Below are 16,479 nucleotides of genomic sequence, written 5' to 3' on the forward strand. Positions count from 1 at the left end.
GGATATAAAACTGTGTTTTGTATAGCCCCCATCAGTGGGTATAAATGAAAAGTCTACTACTCGTTTTTCTTTAAAAAGTACTAGAATTTTTTTCCTTTTATTTTGGCTGAACACATCCACACGCACATTTTAAAATAACTTTGCACCATTTTAAAAATAAAACAACCAACTATATTTAAAAATCTATAGGAAAATAATTCGAAACATAAAATCGTCAATCGTTTATCAAACATAACTTAGCAATGCTTCAAAAATAAACCTAACTCTAACATCCTCTCAAAACCACTCAAACGAATCATAAAAATCTTTAACGTAAACTTAAATCATAAACTTAATATAAATGTGGAAAACTAGCGTTGGTCCTCAGGTTGTGTGCATTTTCAGTCTAGTAAGATCAACCATCAAGTCCCTCAACAATATCATTATCAAGCTCACTTGCATCGATCACACCTAATGAGTCTAATGACTCAACAAACCATAATCTTGGAAACAAATAATACGTATACATCCACATGCAACAGTGACAATAATTTTGCTAAAAATAGCTTTTCATGAACATGCATAAACATAAACATTTTTCTTTTCATCATAAACATTTTCCTTTTCATTATATACATATACGTTTTCCTTTTATCGAATTTAGATCGTTAATTGTGACTTTCGTATTAGCTGAAGGTTGATGAATCCATTTCCGTGTAACCACAGTACTGGGCAGCGGGGATATTAGCGACACTCTGATCCGTCAACTGAGCCTTGGCCTTAAATATCATCATATAATCTTATCATGTCGATGGAAATACGATCGTTGGGCTCCCTTTGGGTCCTTCTCCGGGCTCCCTCTCGGGCCTTTTCCCTCAAGATATCTCCAACCATATCATCGTATCATCGTATTAGATACAATTACCTCAGCTCCTCCAACGTTTCATATTTTCATCACTTATAAAATATATATATCATTTTTCTTTTAAACCACACATGCAACACGTCTTTTAGCGTTAATGTTTTATCATATAAATTCATAAACATTTAAAATAATCATATAACATTATTTACAGCATTCAGGACAATGTCAGGACGTCTAACATTTTTTCGGTATAAAATGACTGTTATACCCCTAGAAACATAACTTTTCGTATTTTTCCTTAGACCTCGAAACGACGTCCCAAATTATTCCAAATTTAACATAAACCTTAAAAAACTCCCATAAATATTCCTTAGACGTAAACTTATGCCCCTCAACTAACTTCTCAAATCATTTTTAAATCTTAGAAGTATATTCCGGTTTTGACTCGTATTGACTCGAAACTTAATCAAACTTGAAGCAAAGCTTAATAACACCTAACTAAACCATAAAAATTCTTACTGAATGTGTAAAAACCATAAAAATTTAGGATGTAAGGTTTGTCTTGGGACTATCCGTACAAGAATCTCGACAAACACAAATTTATCATTTACTAGAATGAAAATTTAAAGAAATAAAACATAAACACAAACAGTCGAAGTAAAAGTGAAAAAATATGTGATCTTTCTCAAGGGATGATCTCTATAATTGGTACAAAAAAATTTAAATTTAAATAAATAAAACAGAAAGCCAAAATCAAAATAAAACCGGAATCCATCCAACAAAATTAAAGAAATAATTCGATTTTTCAGATCTGTAGTGTCCGATAGCTTTAAATAAAGCTCCAAGTTTAGATCTGAATGAAAAATTGTTAACCTAGCTATTCGGTTAAAAATTGAATTCCAATATGAAAATAATGTGCAACATGTCTCTTGAGAATCTTTGAAATTGATCCAACTACTATTTATGTTGTCGAAAAATGTTGATTCACAAGAGCACGGAAACCATAAAAAGTTACAAACTTCAAACAAATGTGTGAATTTTTATTGTGAGATACGAGAAAATGAAAGTTAAGAGAAGTGGACTGTAAAATGAGAGCTTGAGTTGACATGTTTGTTTATATACTCCAAATAGCTAGGTTAAACTCTTTTTTGGGCCTAAACCCACAATGTGCTTATGTTAAAATATCAAATGTAATTTTGGGCCTTTATTGATATGAAATTTGGGTTGGGTTGGGCTTTAATTTTTATTTCCATTTTATACAATCATAAGTTATGTTACAAGTTGCAAAAAACAAACACAATCATAATCCAAAGATAAATTTGAGGTCAGATCGGGGTGTAAAAATTTAAACATGTACAAATTATTATCTAAAAACTTATTATTTTTCTATTAATTAATCATTTAGAATCGATCGTAGTACTAAATATAAATTTATAAACACATGAAACGTAATTATCTTATTTAAATAAAATTTCATATCTAAGTTTTTTAAACTTAAATATTTTTATCATGATTATATTTTTTCAACATAATTGAACTATTTAATCGGATAGATTTTATTTTGTAAACACACGAAACATGATTATCTTATTTAAATTAAATTTGATCATCATGTTTTCAATTACATATAAATTTATTATGATTATATGTTTTTAATCTTTATAATTTTAAATAATTAAATAATAATGAGAAAAAATCAAATTGTCTTGTCAAGTTGATCAGTATAGTCGGTATTTATAAACACAAAATAGATGTATTATATAATATTATTTTAGTTGTTATTTTTTTGTAAAATAAACTTCACAACAATTATTCATTATTCTGACAACATTATTTTGTTGTATTGTAAATAGAAATTTTGGATTTCAGACCAAGAATATCTGAAGGATATAGTTTAGATGATTCAGTTCAGAAGATGATTTTTTACAACATCTAGATCTCCTTTATGTGATATCACAAAATGGTATGATATCTTTGATTCCATCGATAACCATGTCACACATTATAAAAATCTATACAATTTAGCATAGTAATTAATTTTTTCTGCATTTTAAATATCTATAAAATTTAGCACAGTAATTAATTTCATCTCGTGCATTGCTATGACTACAATTTTATGCATTTTAATTTTGTTATAGCAATAATTATATTTTTTTTGCAGCTGACATATCTGCTCCAGTGCCCATAAACTTAACAAGCATATCGGAGAATCGACAAGATTGCCATAATCAATTAAAAAATATATCATTGTCAGCTGTCAGTAAGGTTATATTTTTGTGTTTTTAGATATTTATAAAGAAATTTTTTTTAAAAATTTTCATTTTATTTTTCAAATATAAATTTTTTCTTTTGCAAATATATATTTGATTCCTACACTTCATTCATAGATTATTGGGATATAGGTGATACATCGTACAAATGTGAGTTTTGTTGTGCGATGTTCTGGTATGAAGAGAAGTTGTGTCCAAATAATAAATCTCGAAGTCCTAAGTACTCTTTATGTTGTATCCAAGGAAAAATACTTCTTCCATTTTTGAAGAAACCACCTCAAATATTGCATGATTTATTGTACGGAACCATCAACAAGAGCAAACACTTTTGTGAAAACCTCCGATCATACAATAACATGTTTTGCTTCACGTCGATGGGAGGAAGGATAGATTCAAGTCTAAATCAAGGCGGCTCTCCTCCAGTTTTTAAACTTCATGGTCAAAATTATCATGTAATCGGAAGCTTACTTCCATGTCAAGGTGTATCCCTTAAGTTTGCTCAGCTATGTATTTACTGTGGGGATCCGGACGCTAATCAAGTTCTTAATCATAATTGGGACTAATTAATCAATTAAAAACAGGGTCTAAATTTTTTTTTTTAAAATGCGGAACGTAGTGAAATCAAACATATATACATCTCAGTATATAAAATACAATACAAGTCCTGTACTGCATGCATTCAAACTAAACTAAGGTTTAACAACTAATGTCAAGTGTTCAAACCCTATTATACATCAAAATCAAAGTCCGGAATCTCCACTCTAATCACGATCTTTCTTCATCTCCTCAACCCTGAACCTGTCCCACCTGTTATCATGTACACATACAGACAAGACAACAGCCGAATAATTCCGGTGAGAATATAATCCCAGTATAAATCAACGAAACATGCAATCATATAAACAAATATAAAGCATGTAATCAGGTAACAAAGATATGTATCAATATCTGAAACATAATCAATATCAAACTGTCGACAATGCTCGTGACTCCACGACTCAGACTAGACTCAATCCTAGCCTAGGGTTCCCGGTTTCCAGACATTGGCATTCTATATCGACCAACAGTAATAGAAAAGACTCCAGTTCTATCCACGTCGATATAGCATCGATCACCAGTAATAGAAGAAGCTCTGTTTCTATCCACATCAGTATAGGATCGATCACCAGTAATAGAAGAAACTCCGATTCTATCCACATCGATATAACATCGATCAACAGTAATAGAAGAAGTTATAATTCTATCCACATCGATACAATACTGATCACCAGTAATAGAATGAGCTATAATTCTATCCACATCGATAGCCAATTATCCAGTAGCAGACTATGGCACTTCCGCCAATACAATATCTCATGACATCGTGCAATGTGCCCGTGGTGATCCCACCACTATCAGGCACTTCTGTCATAAGACTACTCGTCTAATACCTGCTATCTATAATCAAGAGAACAATTATATCAATCAAATCAATGCAATATCAATGCAATAAAGTAAAGTATGTGATTTAGGGAAACTCAAGTCTAACCGACTCAAGTCGATCTCCCAATACCACATTGACTTATACTTTCATTTTCTTCGGGTTTTGAAGCTACGATCTCAAGTCCGAATCTTCTTCACCAATTCTGAACAAGCACAATTCGAACTTCACATTATCAATATCAAACTCAACTCAAGACATGAAATTGATTAACTTCATTCTATAACAAATTCGGCGACATAACTACGCAATTTCGGTATCTCGATAACTCAAACAACAATCCACTAACATCAACAACTCATAATCCACAACAATACCCATCCAAAACACAATAATTCAGCACCATGTAATGTAGTGACCCGTTCCAGAATCACCTACTAATCAAGAACTAAGCATGCAATTAACTTAATTAATAACAATCAGAGATAATAGCGGAAAAGGTCAACAAATGATAGTTATACAACCCCATCGAAAATCCATAACAACTCAGAATGAAAAGAAAGTATACGGTACAACCATATCGAATCAAAGAGTACTGAATAAATAACTCCACCGGCTACTCAACGTCCTCCTCCTCCTCCTCCCGAGCCATCCAACCTGAGGCCTGCCCCGTGGGAATGGGGTGTCCAAGATAAACAAAACCGAGGACGTGAGCGATAAGAACGCCCAGTACAAAAGCATGAGTAGACAAGCCTATATGAAATGCACATGCTATGATATGATACCAGGGTAGTCAAGAAACAGGAGTAACAAAGGATCTCAAAATGCTCAGTCTAGAGGCGCCAAGTGGATAGTGCCGCGCGGTACTCCTCTGGGTCACTGCATCCACTACAAGAACAGACGTGGACCTAAAATGTCTCGGATCACCGAAGCCCTCCGGACCCGTCGGCCACTGTGTACTCTCGGTGTCCATGCGTCCACAAGACAAGACAGGGCTGAGCGGCCCCACAAGATATAGCTTATCTCGAAAGAGATACAGCTCAACAGTAAAGGCTATCTCGAAGGAGATACGGCTCAACATGAAATGCAACATGCATCATAAAACGTGACATAATAGCATGCATCATATATCAATGCACCACATAATCATGCAACACATATAAGGATGTATACTCGACCAGGATATCTCGGATAGTACTTTCGTACCTCTATCACAGCAAGCCTAGCCTTACGCAACACCGCTAATCAGGTCTAGAACAAGCCTACGCATCAAAAGCATACCCAATGAACAATACTACCATGCTCGACTAGCAAAACCAGTAATACCAAAGGTTTAGGGTTTACCTTCGTCCATCGACAGCCCTTTGATGTCGATTGCCTCGTAACTCAGGCGTCGCTACGCTACGAATCCTGGCAGCTCTTGGCTATCGCTCGACCGACAACTAACCTTAGAAACCTTCCAAACCTCTCAAATATGAGACACAACTCAAGAATTTGCAATGCAAAATGAGGAAATCCGAGCACTATTTATAGGCTATGTTCGGATCCACCGAATCTACTTCGGAACGTCCGAACTCCTACGTGTCCATCGGCTCTTGACACCTCATGATCGGATCCACCGAACCTACATTTCGGATCATCCGAACTTGCATGTAAACTGACGTGTCGATCAACTCTTGACACCTCATGATCGGATCCACCGAACCCACTTCGGATCGTCCGAACCCTTCGGTGCTACCGAACCATCTTCGGTCCGTCCGATCATGACCACGGTCAAAATTACACATTAAACCTTCTTAATCACCATTAATCCGTTAATTACCCAATTTGGAATTCGGGCTACTACATGTAATTTTGGCCAACATGCTGGATTTTTCAACAATTGCATACGACATCCGATAATCAATCCGTTTACGGCGTTATGATCTCTAGCTACTCAAGAATACATATCTATAATAAAATCACAATTACTCCAACAACTAGATTTCGAAACATGTTGGAATTCAATGAAACTTACATCCTCTAGTAGCTCTTGATGAGAGGAGCGCAGAACTATGCTCGGATCGAAAATCGGATGGCCGGATCTTGCAAAATCAATTTTCTATGATAAAAACAACAAAACTTGGAGATATCATCCATGGAGTTTCGAATTTCATGCTGAAAAATGTGACAAGGATGAAGGGTTACACGTTAATAAGCTTGGCAAGACAAGTGTCCAACCAAAATTTCCATATTTGCACTTTAGTCCCTCAACTTTCCACTATTTGCAATTTGGTCCCTCAATAATTACGAAAGTGCCATCAACTTTAATTCAAGTATTTTTTCCACTTAATTACAAAAATGCCATCAATAATATTTTCTTTTCCGGGTCTCACAAAATGATAACATCTCAGGCCTTACATTTACGACACAGAAAATGAAATTTCAAATCGCATTTCTTCCGTCAGGTATATCTAGAATCTATATTTATATTACTTTATCATGTTTATGAATTATTTTATACAAACTTAATTAAATTACGCCTCTTCAATATAATTTTTTCAGAAAAAATAGCGAGTGAAATAATCTTCATCTCCAGATAATTTCAGATTTGAAGGCCATGTTAGATGAAAACAATGTTTTGGTCAAGTCTTTTAGGATGACCAAAGAAAGAATGAAGGAAGAAAGACGATCCGATGTTAAATTAAAGCTGATTGGTAGAAGATGTGGTGATGGAAGAAGATATAGTCTTCCTTCTGCTTCTGAAGTTGCAGCATTGATTGTGGGAGATTTCGACGAGTCTCTAGGTGATAGAGATATTTTAGTCGAAACACAAACGGGAAAACTTAAACGTATCAATGAACTAAATCCTGCATATCTTGCTCTCCAATATCGACTAATTTTTCCCTATGGCGAGGATGGTTATAGAGAAGATATCTCATTTTCAGAATCTAAATCAAGTTCTGTAGGGAGAAAAAAAGTGAGTATAAGAGAATTTTTTGCATATCGACTTCAAGATAGAGATGGCGAATCTTCAACTATTTTATCTTCAAGAAGGCTTTTTCAGAATTTGTTGCAGACGCATACACAATGGTTGAATCTTCAAGGCTGACATATATCCGGATGAATCAAAAACAGTTGAGATGTGAGATGTACAAAGGTCTTCATGATGCACTTCTGCGTGGTGAAAAAAATCCCTCCACTCAAGGAGAACGTATTATATTGCCTTCTACATTTACTGGAGGGGCCAGATATATGATTTAGAACTATCAAGATGTGATGGCTATATGCAAATGGGCCGGTTATCCAGATTTTTCTAACATTTACATTCAACCAAAAATGGCCAGAAATTGTGAGATTTGTCGAGGAACGTGGGTTGAAGCCTAAAGACCGTCCAGATATTGTTTGCAGAATTTTTAAAATAAAGTTAGATGCCTTGATTAATGATCTCCGAAAGAATAATTTTTTTGGAAATGTTAAGGCAGGTAAATTTTTTTAATTTTGGCAACTATATATTATTTTTTATTATCATGAATATTAGAAATTTTAAATATTTTACTAAATATAACTAATTATTCATCTTAAATTGTTTCAGTTATATATACTGTGGAATTTCAAAAGCGAGGATTATCGCATGCCCACATTTTGATTTTCCTCTATAAAGAAGACAAATATCCAACACCAGAGGCAATCAATGGTATCATTTCTACTAAAATACCCGACGAAAAAGATGATCCAGTTTATTACAATACAGTACGTGATCTCATGATGCACGGTCCGTGTGGAGAGGCAAGAAAGAAATCCCCATGCATGTTTGATGGCTGTTGCACAAAGAATTTTCCAAAAAAATTTGTTGAAGTGACATCAATTGATGAGGATGGATACCCAGTCTATAGACGCAAAGATAATGCACGAACAATTCTAAAGAATGGAGTTAATCTAGATAACATGTTTGTTGTTCATCATAAACGTTATTTGTTTATTCGGTACGGAGCTCATATTAATGTCGAATGTTTTAACCAGTCTCAAGAGATCAAATATTTGTTCGAGTATATAAATAAAGGACATGATCGTGTGACTGCATCATTTTATCAAAGCTCAGATAATGAGAATTTTGGAAAAACTGTCGATGAATTCAATATGTACTACGACTGCAGATACATTTCCCCATGTGAGGCGGCGTGGAGAATTTTTTGATTTGATATTCAATACAGAGACCCACCTGTTGAGCGTATGAGCTTTCATCTTCCGAATGAACAAAATATTATTTTCTGATATGGATGAAATTGATACTATTCTTGAACGACCTACTGTTAATCAAAGCATGTTTCTTGCATGGATGGAAGCATATAAAATATATCCAGAGGCAAGAGAATTAACATATGCTGAATTTCCAATGAAGTTTGTTTGGAAAAGAGATACACGAGAATTTGTTCCTAGAAAACAAAGATTTTCAATTGGACGTATTTTTTATGTTCCTCCGGGTTGTGGTGATATGTACTATTTAAAATGTCTACTCAATGTAGTTCGTGGTGCCACGTGCTATGATGAAATATCTGTTGTCAATGGTGTTCAATACCGTTCATTTCGTAATGCTTGCTATGCATTAGGGCTGTTGAATGATGACAAGGAGTATATTGATGGCATCATTGAGGCAAGTCATTGGGCTTCAGCACAATCCTTGAGAGTCTTATTTGCTATTCTATTGTCATTGGACAGTATCAGTCGACCTGAAGTAGTTTGAGAGTCATGTTGGACATATTTATCGGATGATATTTTACACAAACAACATAACTTACTAAAGCATCAAGGTATGCACCTTTTATGATTTAGTAAATTTTTGCAAGCTATATGAATTTATATATTTTAATTTAATTTCTTTTATAGAATTTGAATTGAATGAGGATCAAATTAAAATTCAGGCGTTGGTGGAAATTGAGAAATTATTGCGAAGCTATGGAAAGAGTTTACGTGGATTTCAATAAATGCCATTTCCAAATTATCAATATTTCCAGTCTTCGCGAAATAGCCTAATACATAATGAATTGCGGTTTGATAGAAGAACTCTGTTCAGAGAACATCATAATCTCCTAAATAATTTGAACGATCAACAACGCCAAGTATATAATACGATTATGACTGCTATTGATTCGAAGACGGGAAGGATTTTCTTTGTATATGGATATGGAGGTACTGGAAAAACATTTATTTGGAAAACTCTGTCTGCATGCTTGAGATCAAATGGAGAAATTGTTCTGAATGTGGCATCCAGTGGTATAGCATCTCTTCTGATCCCTGGTGGAAGAATTGCTCATTCTCGCTTTTCTATTCCATTTAATCCTACTGAGGAATCAACATGCAATATCAAGCAAGGAAGTCCTCTTGCATAACTTATAGTAAAATCGAAACTTATCCTTTGGGATGAGGCTCCAATGACACACAAGTTTTGTTTTGAAGCTCTAGATAAAAGTATGAAAGATATAATGATATTCGTCAATCCTTCAAGTCTTCATATGCCTTTTGGAGGAAAAACAATTGTTTACAGCGGTGATTTTTGACAAATATTGCTTGTTATTCCAAAAAGTAGTAGACATGATATTGTTCCTGCCACTATTAATTCATCGTACCTTTGGAGACATTGCAAAGTTTTGAGATTGACGGAAAACATAAGACTGCGGAATTTGGGTTCTAATCAAGAATATGCTGAAATGAAAAAAATTCGGATTGGATTGTTAATTTAGGGGATGGAAAAATTGGAGAAGAAAATGATGGTTATGCAACAATTGATATTCCTAACGAACTTTTGCTGAAAGATTACAATGATCCTATTGCGACAATTGTTGAGACCACATATCCGTTGTTTGGAAATACTGTCAGTGATGCAACATATTTCCAGCAAAGAGCTATATTGGCCCCGACTCTTGATGTCGTTCAATCAGTAAATGAATACATGATTTCTATGAACCATTTAGATGGAAAATTGTATCTAAGTTCTGATACAACATGTCATTCAGATAAAAATATTGTTTTATTAAATGATGTGCATACCCCTGAGTTCTTAAACGCAATCAGGTGTTCTGGAATACCAAATCACGAGTTAAACTTGAAGGTAGGAACTCCGATTATGTTGTTGCGGAACATAGATCATTCTCTTGGACTATGCAATGGAACTAGGTTGATTTTGACAAGACTTGGAAATCATGTTTTGGAAGGAAAGATTCTAACCGGAACTAATGCAGGTCATAAAGTTATTATTCCCATATTGTCATTGGCTCCATCTGATACAAGACTTCCTTTCAAATTTCAACGAAGACAATTTCATTTGATTGTATCATAGGCAATGGCAATCAAAAAAAGTCAGGAGCAATCTTTATCTCATGTGGGAATACTTTTGAAAAAACCAGTTTTTAGTCATGGTCAGTTATATGTCGTTGTATCTAGAGTGACAGTAGCAAAAAAAATTCAACGACAAATGTTGTATTTAAATGTTGTATAGTAGCAAAAAAAATTCAACGACAAATGTTGTATTTAAAGAAATTTTTCAGAATATATGAAAAATTTGTTTCTTAATTGTATGATTTATAATCATTTTTTTGTATTTTAAAAATATATATAATTTAGCATAGTAATTAATTTCATCACGTTCATCGCACGTGTTAGATACTAGTTTTTCTTTTAAACCACACATGCAACACGTCTTTTAGCGTTAATGTTTTATCATATAAATTCATTAACATTTAAAATAAACATATAAGATTATTTACAGCATTCAGGACAATGTCAGGACGTCTAACATTTTTCGGTATAAAATGACTATTTACCCCTAGAAACAAAACTTTTCGTATTTTTCCTTAGACCTCGAAACGACATCCCAAATTATTCAAAATTTAACATATAACCTTAAAAAACTCCCATAAATATTCCTTAAATGTAAACTTATGCCCCTCAACTAACTTCTCAAATCGTTTTTAAAGCTTAGACGTATATTCCGATTTTGACTCGTATTGACTCGAAACTTAACAAAATTTTACCAAACTTCAAGCAAAGCTTAATAACACCTAACTAAACAATATTCAACCCAAATCAAGCCAATTAAGGACCTCGATAAAGCCTAGAATTCTATTGAAAATTTATGCACAAACCCTAGCCCCTACTTGGTTCGATCCTAAGCTAACCTCGACTCCAGCCCCTTAGCCACATGTCCAGACCTTAGTTGACCCTTCTAGGACCATTACCAACCCTTTAGGAACCTGCCGTACCAAATCTAATATCCCTAACAAAAGGACTCCCTTCACCCGTGCACTAGGTAACCTTGCACGATCCTCCTAGGTGCGTCTCCTGCCTAGCCCTCGTTTCTGCCTTCGTTCAATCTGTCTAAGGCACTGTCTTGAACCTCTCAAGACCCTTGAATGTGACCTAACAGCAGCTAGCAGCCGCGTGCACATAGGAAGCAAAATCGCAAGCTCTAGCCTTAGAAACCCCTAAACTCGAGCGACCCTCTCCTAGCTTGATTCCAGCCTTTGCATAGCCACCCTGAGACCCTTATACCATCCCTTTAGATCCCCTGATGTAACCCTAACCACATTTAAGTGTCGTGTTCTCCTATGAAGGAAATCCGGATTCTAGTCCTCAATACATATAATTTTCGTTCAACCTAGTTGCTTTATTTGTCCAGCCTTCAAATATGAACCTAAGGGTCCTTAAATATGTCCAACCATCATGTTAGATGAGACCTTAAAAATTCACCGTTCCAAGAAAGGACTGAGCAGCCGATTTCAATCTGCTTTGGCTGTATTCCGACCAACAAATTTCGTGGATTTAATGTTCGCGATAATGAGCGCAGAAACAGATATCAAGCGTCGTGAAGAGGAGAACAAAAACAAGAGGCCCTTCATCGGTCAGTCTGCTCAAGGTGGTCCCAAATTCAAGCGGCCCCTCAAAAGGAACCTTTAGCAATGCTGACAACAAAGAAGAGAAGTGGTGTGCTACTTGTCGGCAGAATCACATCGGGGAATGTTATAGGAAGACATGCGCTTTTTTCAAATGTGGAAAGGTGGGTCATCAGATTAAAGATTGTCCTGAGAACAAAGATAAAGGGACTGGACCCAGCAAACCAAATGAAAACAAGAATAACGCTCGAGTATATGCTATAACCCAGGATGAAGCTGATAACGCCAACAATGTGGTGGCAAGTACGGTTTTACTCAATAAAATGCCAGCTTATGCCTTGTTTGATTGTGGTGCTACGCACTCATTTGTGTCTAGAAGATTTGCTAATAAACTGAAACTTGGGCATGAAACTCTTAGGGAACCGTTAAAAGTTGCAACACCTGCTAGCAAAACTATTGAGACCCATAAGGTATATATGAACTGTAAAATTTGCATCGGTAAACAGAACTTTGAGGAAGAATTGATTCAACTCAATATGATTGAGTTAAACATCATTCTCGGAATGGACAGGTTGGCCAAACACCATGCAATAGTATACTACCAAAGAAAAATGTTAAACTTCAAACTCCGACTTAAAAGGAAATCATATACCATGGAGAGTCCAAGGAACTAAAATCTCTGCTATCTGCCTCGCAAACCTGGAAGGCCATAAAATGCGGTGAGAAAATTTACCTGGCAATGATCAGCGAAGTCAGAGAAGAAACTCTTCCAAAGTTGGAAGAAATTCCAGTCGTCCAAGAATTTCCAGACGTTTTTCCCGAGGAATTACTGGGTGCGATACCCGATAGAGAAGTGGAGTTTAAAATCAATTTGGTCCCTGGTGCTGCACCAATTTCAAAGGCACCATACCGAATGGCTCTAGCTGATTAAAAGATTTAAAGGAGCAACTTCAGGAGTTATTGGACAAGAACAAATCCTACCGAGTGCATCCCCATGGGGAGCCCCAGTCCTGTTTGTAAATAAAAATGACGGAAGAATGAGGCTATGCATTGATTATAGAGAGTTAAACAAAATCACAATAAATAATAAGTAACTGCTCCCAAGAATAGATGATCTTTTCGATCAGCTAAAAGGGGCCAAAATTTTCTCAAAACTTGATCTAAGATCAGGGTACCATCAGCTGAAAGTCAAAGCAAAGGATATTCCTAAAACGGATTTTAGGACAAGATATGGACACTACAAATTCACGGCAATGCCTTTTGGTCTAACAAATGCTCCTGTAGCATTCACGGACCTTATGAACCGGGTATTCAAGCCGTACCTTGATAATTTTGTGGTGGTTTTCATAGATGATATCCTTGTATACTCACCAAGTGAGGAAGACCACCGAGGACATCTGCGTCTCACCTTACAAACACTACAAGGAAATGAACTCTATTCCAAATTCAGGAAGTGTGAATTTTGGATAAAAGGTGTTGCGTTCTTAGGACATATAATCTCTCAATTAGGGGTATCAGTAAACCATAAGAAATTAGAGACAAACAAGGACTGGCATCGACCAAAGACTGTAACCGAAATAATAAGTTTTATGGGCTTAGCTGGCTACTATAGGAAATTTGTGGAAAGATTTTCTTCTATAGCCATTCTTCTCACCAAACTCACTCAGAAGAATTCAAAATTAATTTGGAATGAAGCATGTGAGAAAATTTTTGAAACCCTTAAAACGAAACTCGCATCTACACCAGTACTAGTTCTTCCGGAGGATGGTAAGAACTTCACAATATATAGTGAAGCTTCAAAGTGAGGATTAGGGTTTGTGCTTATGGAGGAAGAACGGGTAATTGCTTATGCATCAAGCAATTAAAAACTTATTAGAAAAATTACCCAACTCATGATCTTGAGTTAGCGGTAATCGTATTTGCGCTAAAGATCTGGAGACATTACCTTTATGGGGTAAGATGCGAAGTATTTACTGATCACGAGAGCCTCAAATAAATATTTACCCAAAATGAACTAAACATGAGGAAAAGAAGGTGGATCGAACTTCTGAAAGATTATGATTTATCAATCAATTACCATCCGGGTAAGGCAAATAAGGTAGCAGATGCTTTGAGCCGGATGAACTTTAGGAAATTAAACTTGTATTCTCTATCAGCTCAACCATGCCTTAGAGAATCAATCAAATTAAAACAAAGCCAAGATTCCTCTATCACAAAGATTAAAGAACAAATTCAAGAAGAAAAGACACCAGAATTTCAGATTGATGAGAGCGGTGTTCTCTGGATGAAAGGACGGTTGTGTGCTCTAGACGTCGATGGGATTCGGGAGAAAGTAATGGCCCGAAGCTCATAAATCAAAATTTTCAGTCCATCCTGGAAGCACCAAAATGTACAAAGAGCTGAAAAATAATTTCTGGTGGAATGAAATGAAAAAAAATGTAGCTGTCTTTGTTTCCAAGTGCTTAACCTGTCAACAAGTCAAGGCGGAACATCAACAGCCTGGAGGACTCATACGACCATTAGAAATACCAAAGTGGAAGTGGGATAACATCTCCATGGTCTTCGTAGTAGAATTACCAAAATCAAGGCAAGGTCATGATGGGATTTGGGTAATCATTGACAGGCTAACCAAATCGGCACATTTCATACCGGTTCGAATGAATTACAATTCGGATAAGTTACCCACCTTGTACATGGATAACATAGTGAGATTACACGGTATCCCGGAAAGTACATTATCTGATAGAGATCCATGATTCATATCACGAATTTGGAAATGTTTTCAAAAAGCTATGGGGACCAAATTCACTCTCAGCACGACCTATCATCCACAGACTGATGGCCAAACTGAAAGAACAATTCAAACCCTCGAGGACATGTTAAGGCGTGTGCTCTGAATTTTCATGGAAATTGGAGCGAGCAGTTACCCATAATAGAGTTTGCTTATAATAACAGTTATCATAGAAGTATTGAAATGTCTCTGTATGAGGCGCTGTATGGTCGAAAGTGTAGATCACCTTTGTAATGGATGAAGTTGGAGAAAAAGTTATCACTGGACCTGAACTTGTTCAAGTAACCATTGATAAGGTCGCCATAATCAGATAAAGACTCAAGACAACTCAAGATAGACAAAAGAGCTAGGCAGATTTAAAGAGAAGACCGTTGGAGTTTGAAATCAGTGAGAAGGCGTATGTTAAAGTCTCTCCTATGAAAGAAGTGGTTCGGTTCAGCAAGTCTGGGAAGCTAAATCCAAGATATGTAGGACCATTCGAGATACTGGAGAAAGTGGGTACCCTAGCCTACTGACTAGATTTGCTACCAGATATGTCCTGAATTCACAACGTTTTCCACATATTCACAACTAAGGAAATATATCCCAGACCCAAGTCACATCCTTAAAGTTGCACCGCTAATGATCGAAGGACACCTGAAGGAAGAGCTGAAATATGAAGAGGTCCCTATTCGAATAGTGGACACCAAAGATCAAGTGTTAAGACACCGAACAATCCCATTTGTCAAAGTACAGTGGTCAATTCATATTGAACGGGAGGCCACTTGGGAACTAGAAGAAAGGATGCACCCCCAATATTCTCATCTACTTAAAAGATCAAACTGAACTAAGTTTCGAGGACGAAACTTCCAATAAGGAGGGTGGGATGTGAGAACCCAAAATTTTCCAAAGCGAATCATGTAAGAAATAAAACTCGAAACTTAGCTCAAAACTTTAATCGTAACTATAAAACTCAAATAATAACTTAAATTTTCAGCCAACATGGCTCGAGGAGGTAGCTCCAAAGCTCGAAGATGAGCTAAACAAGAAGCTATGCTATAAGAAACCGCATAAATCGAAGAGTCATCATCGGAGAAGTATACCCCCAGCTGAAGACTCAATCTTTTAGCTCAATGAAGCTCAACCATGATTGTCCTAAAAGGACCAAAAGGGAGCTAAAAGAAGAGCTAAGAGATTGGACAAATTTATTACGCAAGAAATGTCCCTGTAGAAAACCTAGATGACTCTTGGTGCTTGGATGGAACTTTGACTACATTTAATGTTATTCTTGGGGACCAAGGTGGGCG

General features: G+C 35.9%; 1 protein-coding gene across 1 annotated transcript; it reads left to right on the forward strand.

The window, feature by feature from the left end:
- Positions 1-7,133: 7,133 nt before the first annotated feature.
- LOC140827241 (uncharacterized) lies at positions 7,134-8,710 on the forward strand. The gene is made up of 3 exons (XM_073189876.1): positions 7,134-7,493; positions 7,824-7,998; positions 8,109-8,710. The coding sequence occupies exons 1-3, from the start codon at positions 7,134-7,136 to the stop codon at positions 8,708-8,710; spliced, it is 1,137 nt and encodes a 378-aa protein (XP_073045977.1).
- The last annotated feature ends 7,769 nt before the right edge of the window (positions 8,711-16,479 follow it).

This window comes from Primulina eburnea, chromosome 3 (genome assembly GCF_022965805.1).
Source record: "Primulina eburnea isolate SZY01 chromosome 3, ASM2296580v1, whole genome shotgun sequence".
In the NCBI taxonomy this organism is placed as follows: Eukaryota; Viridiplantae; Streptophyta; class Magnoliopsida; order Lamiales; family Gesneriaceae; genus Primulina; species Primulina eburnea.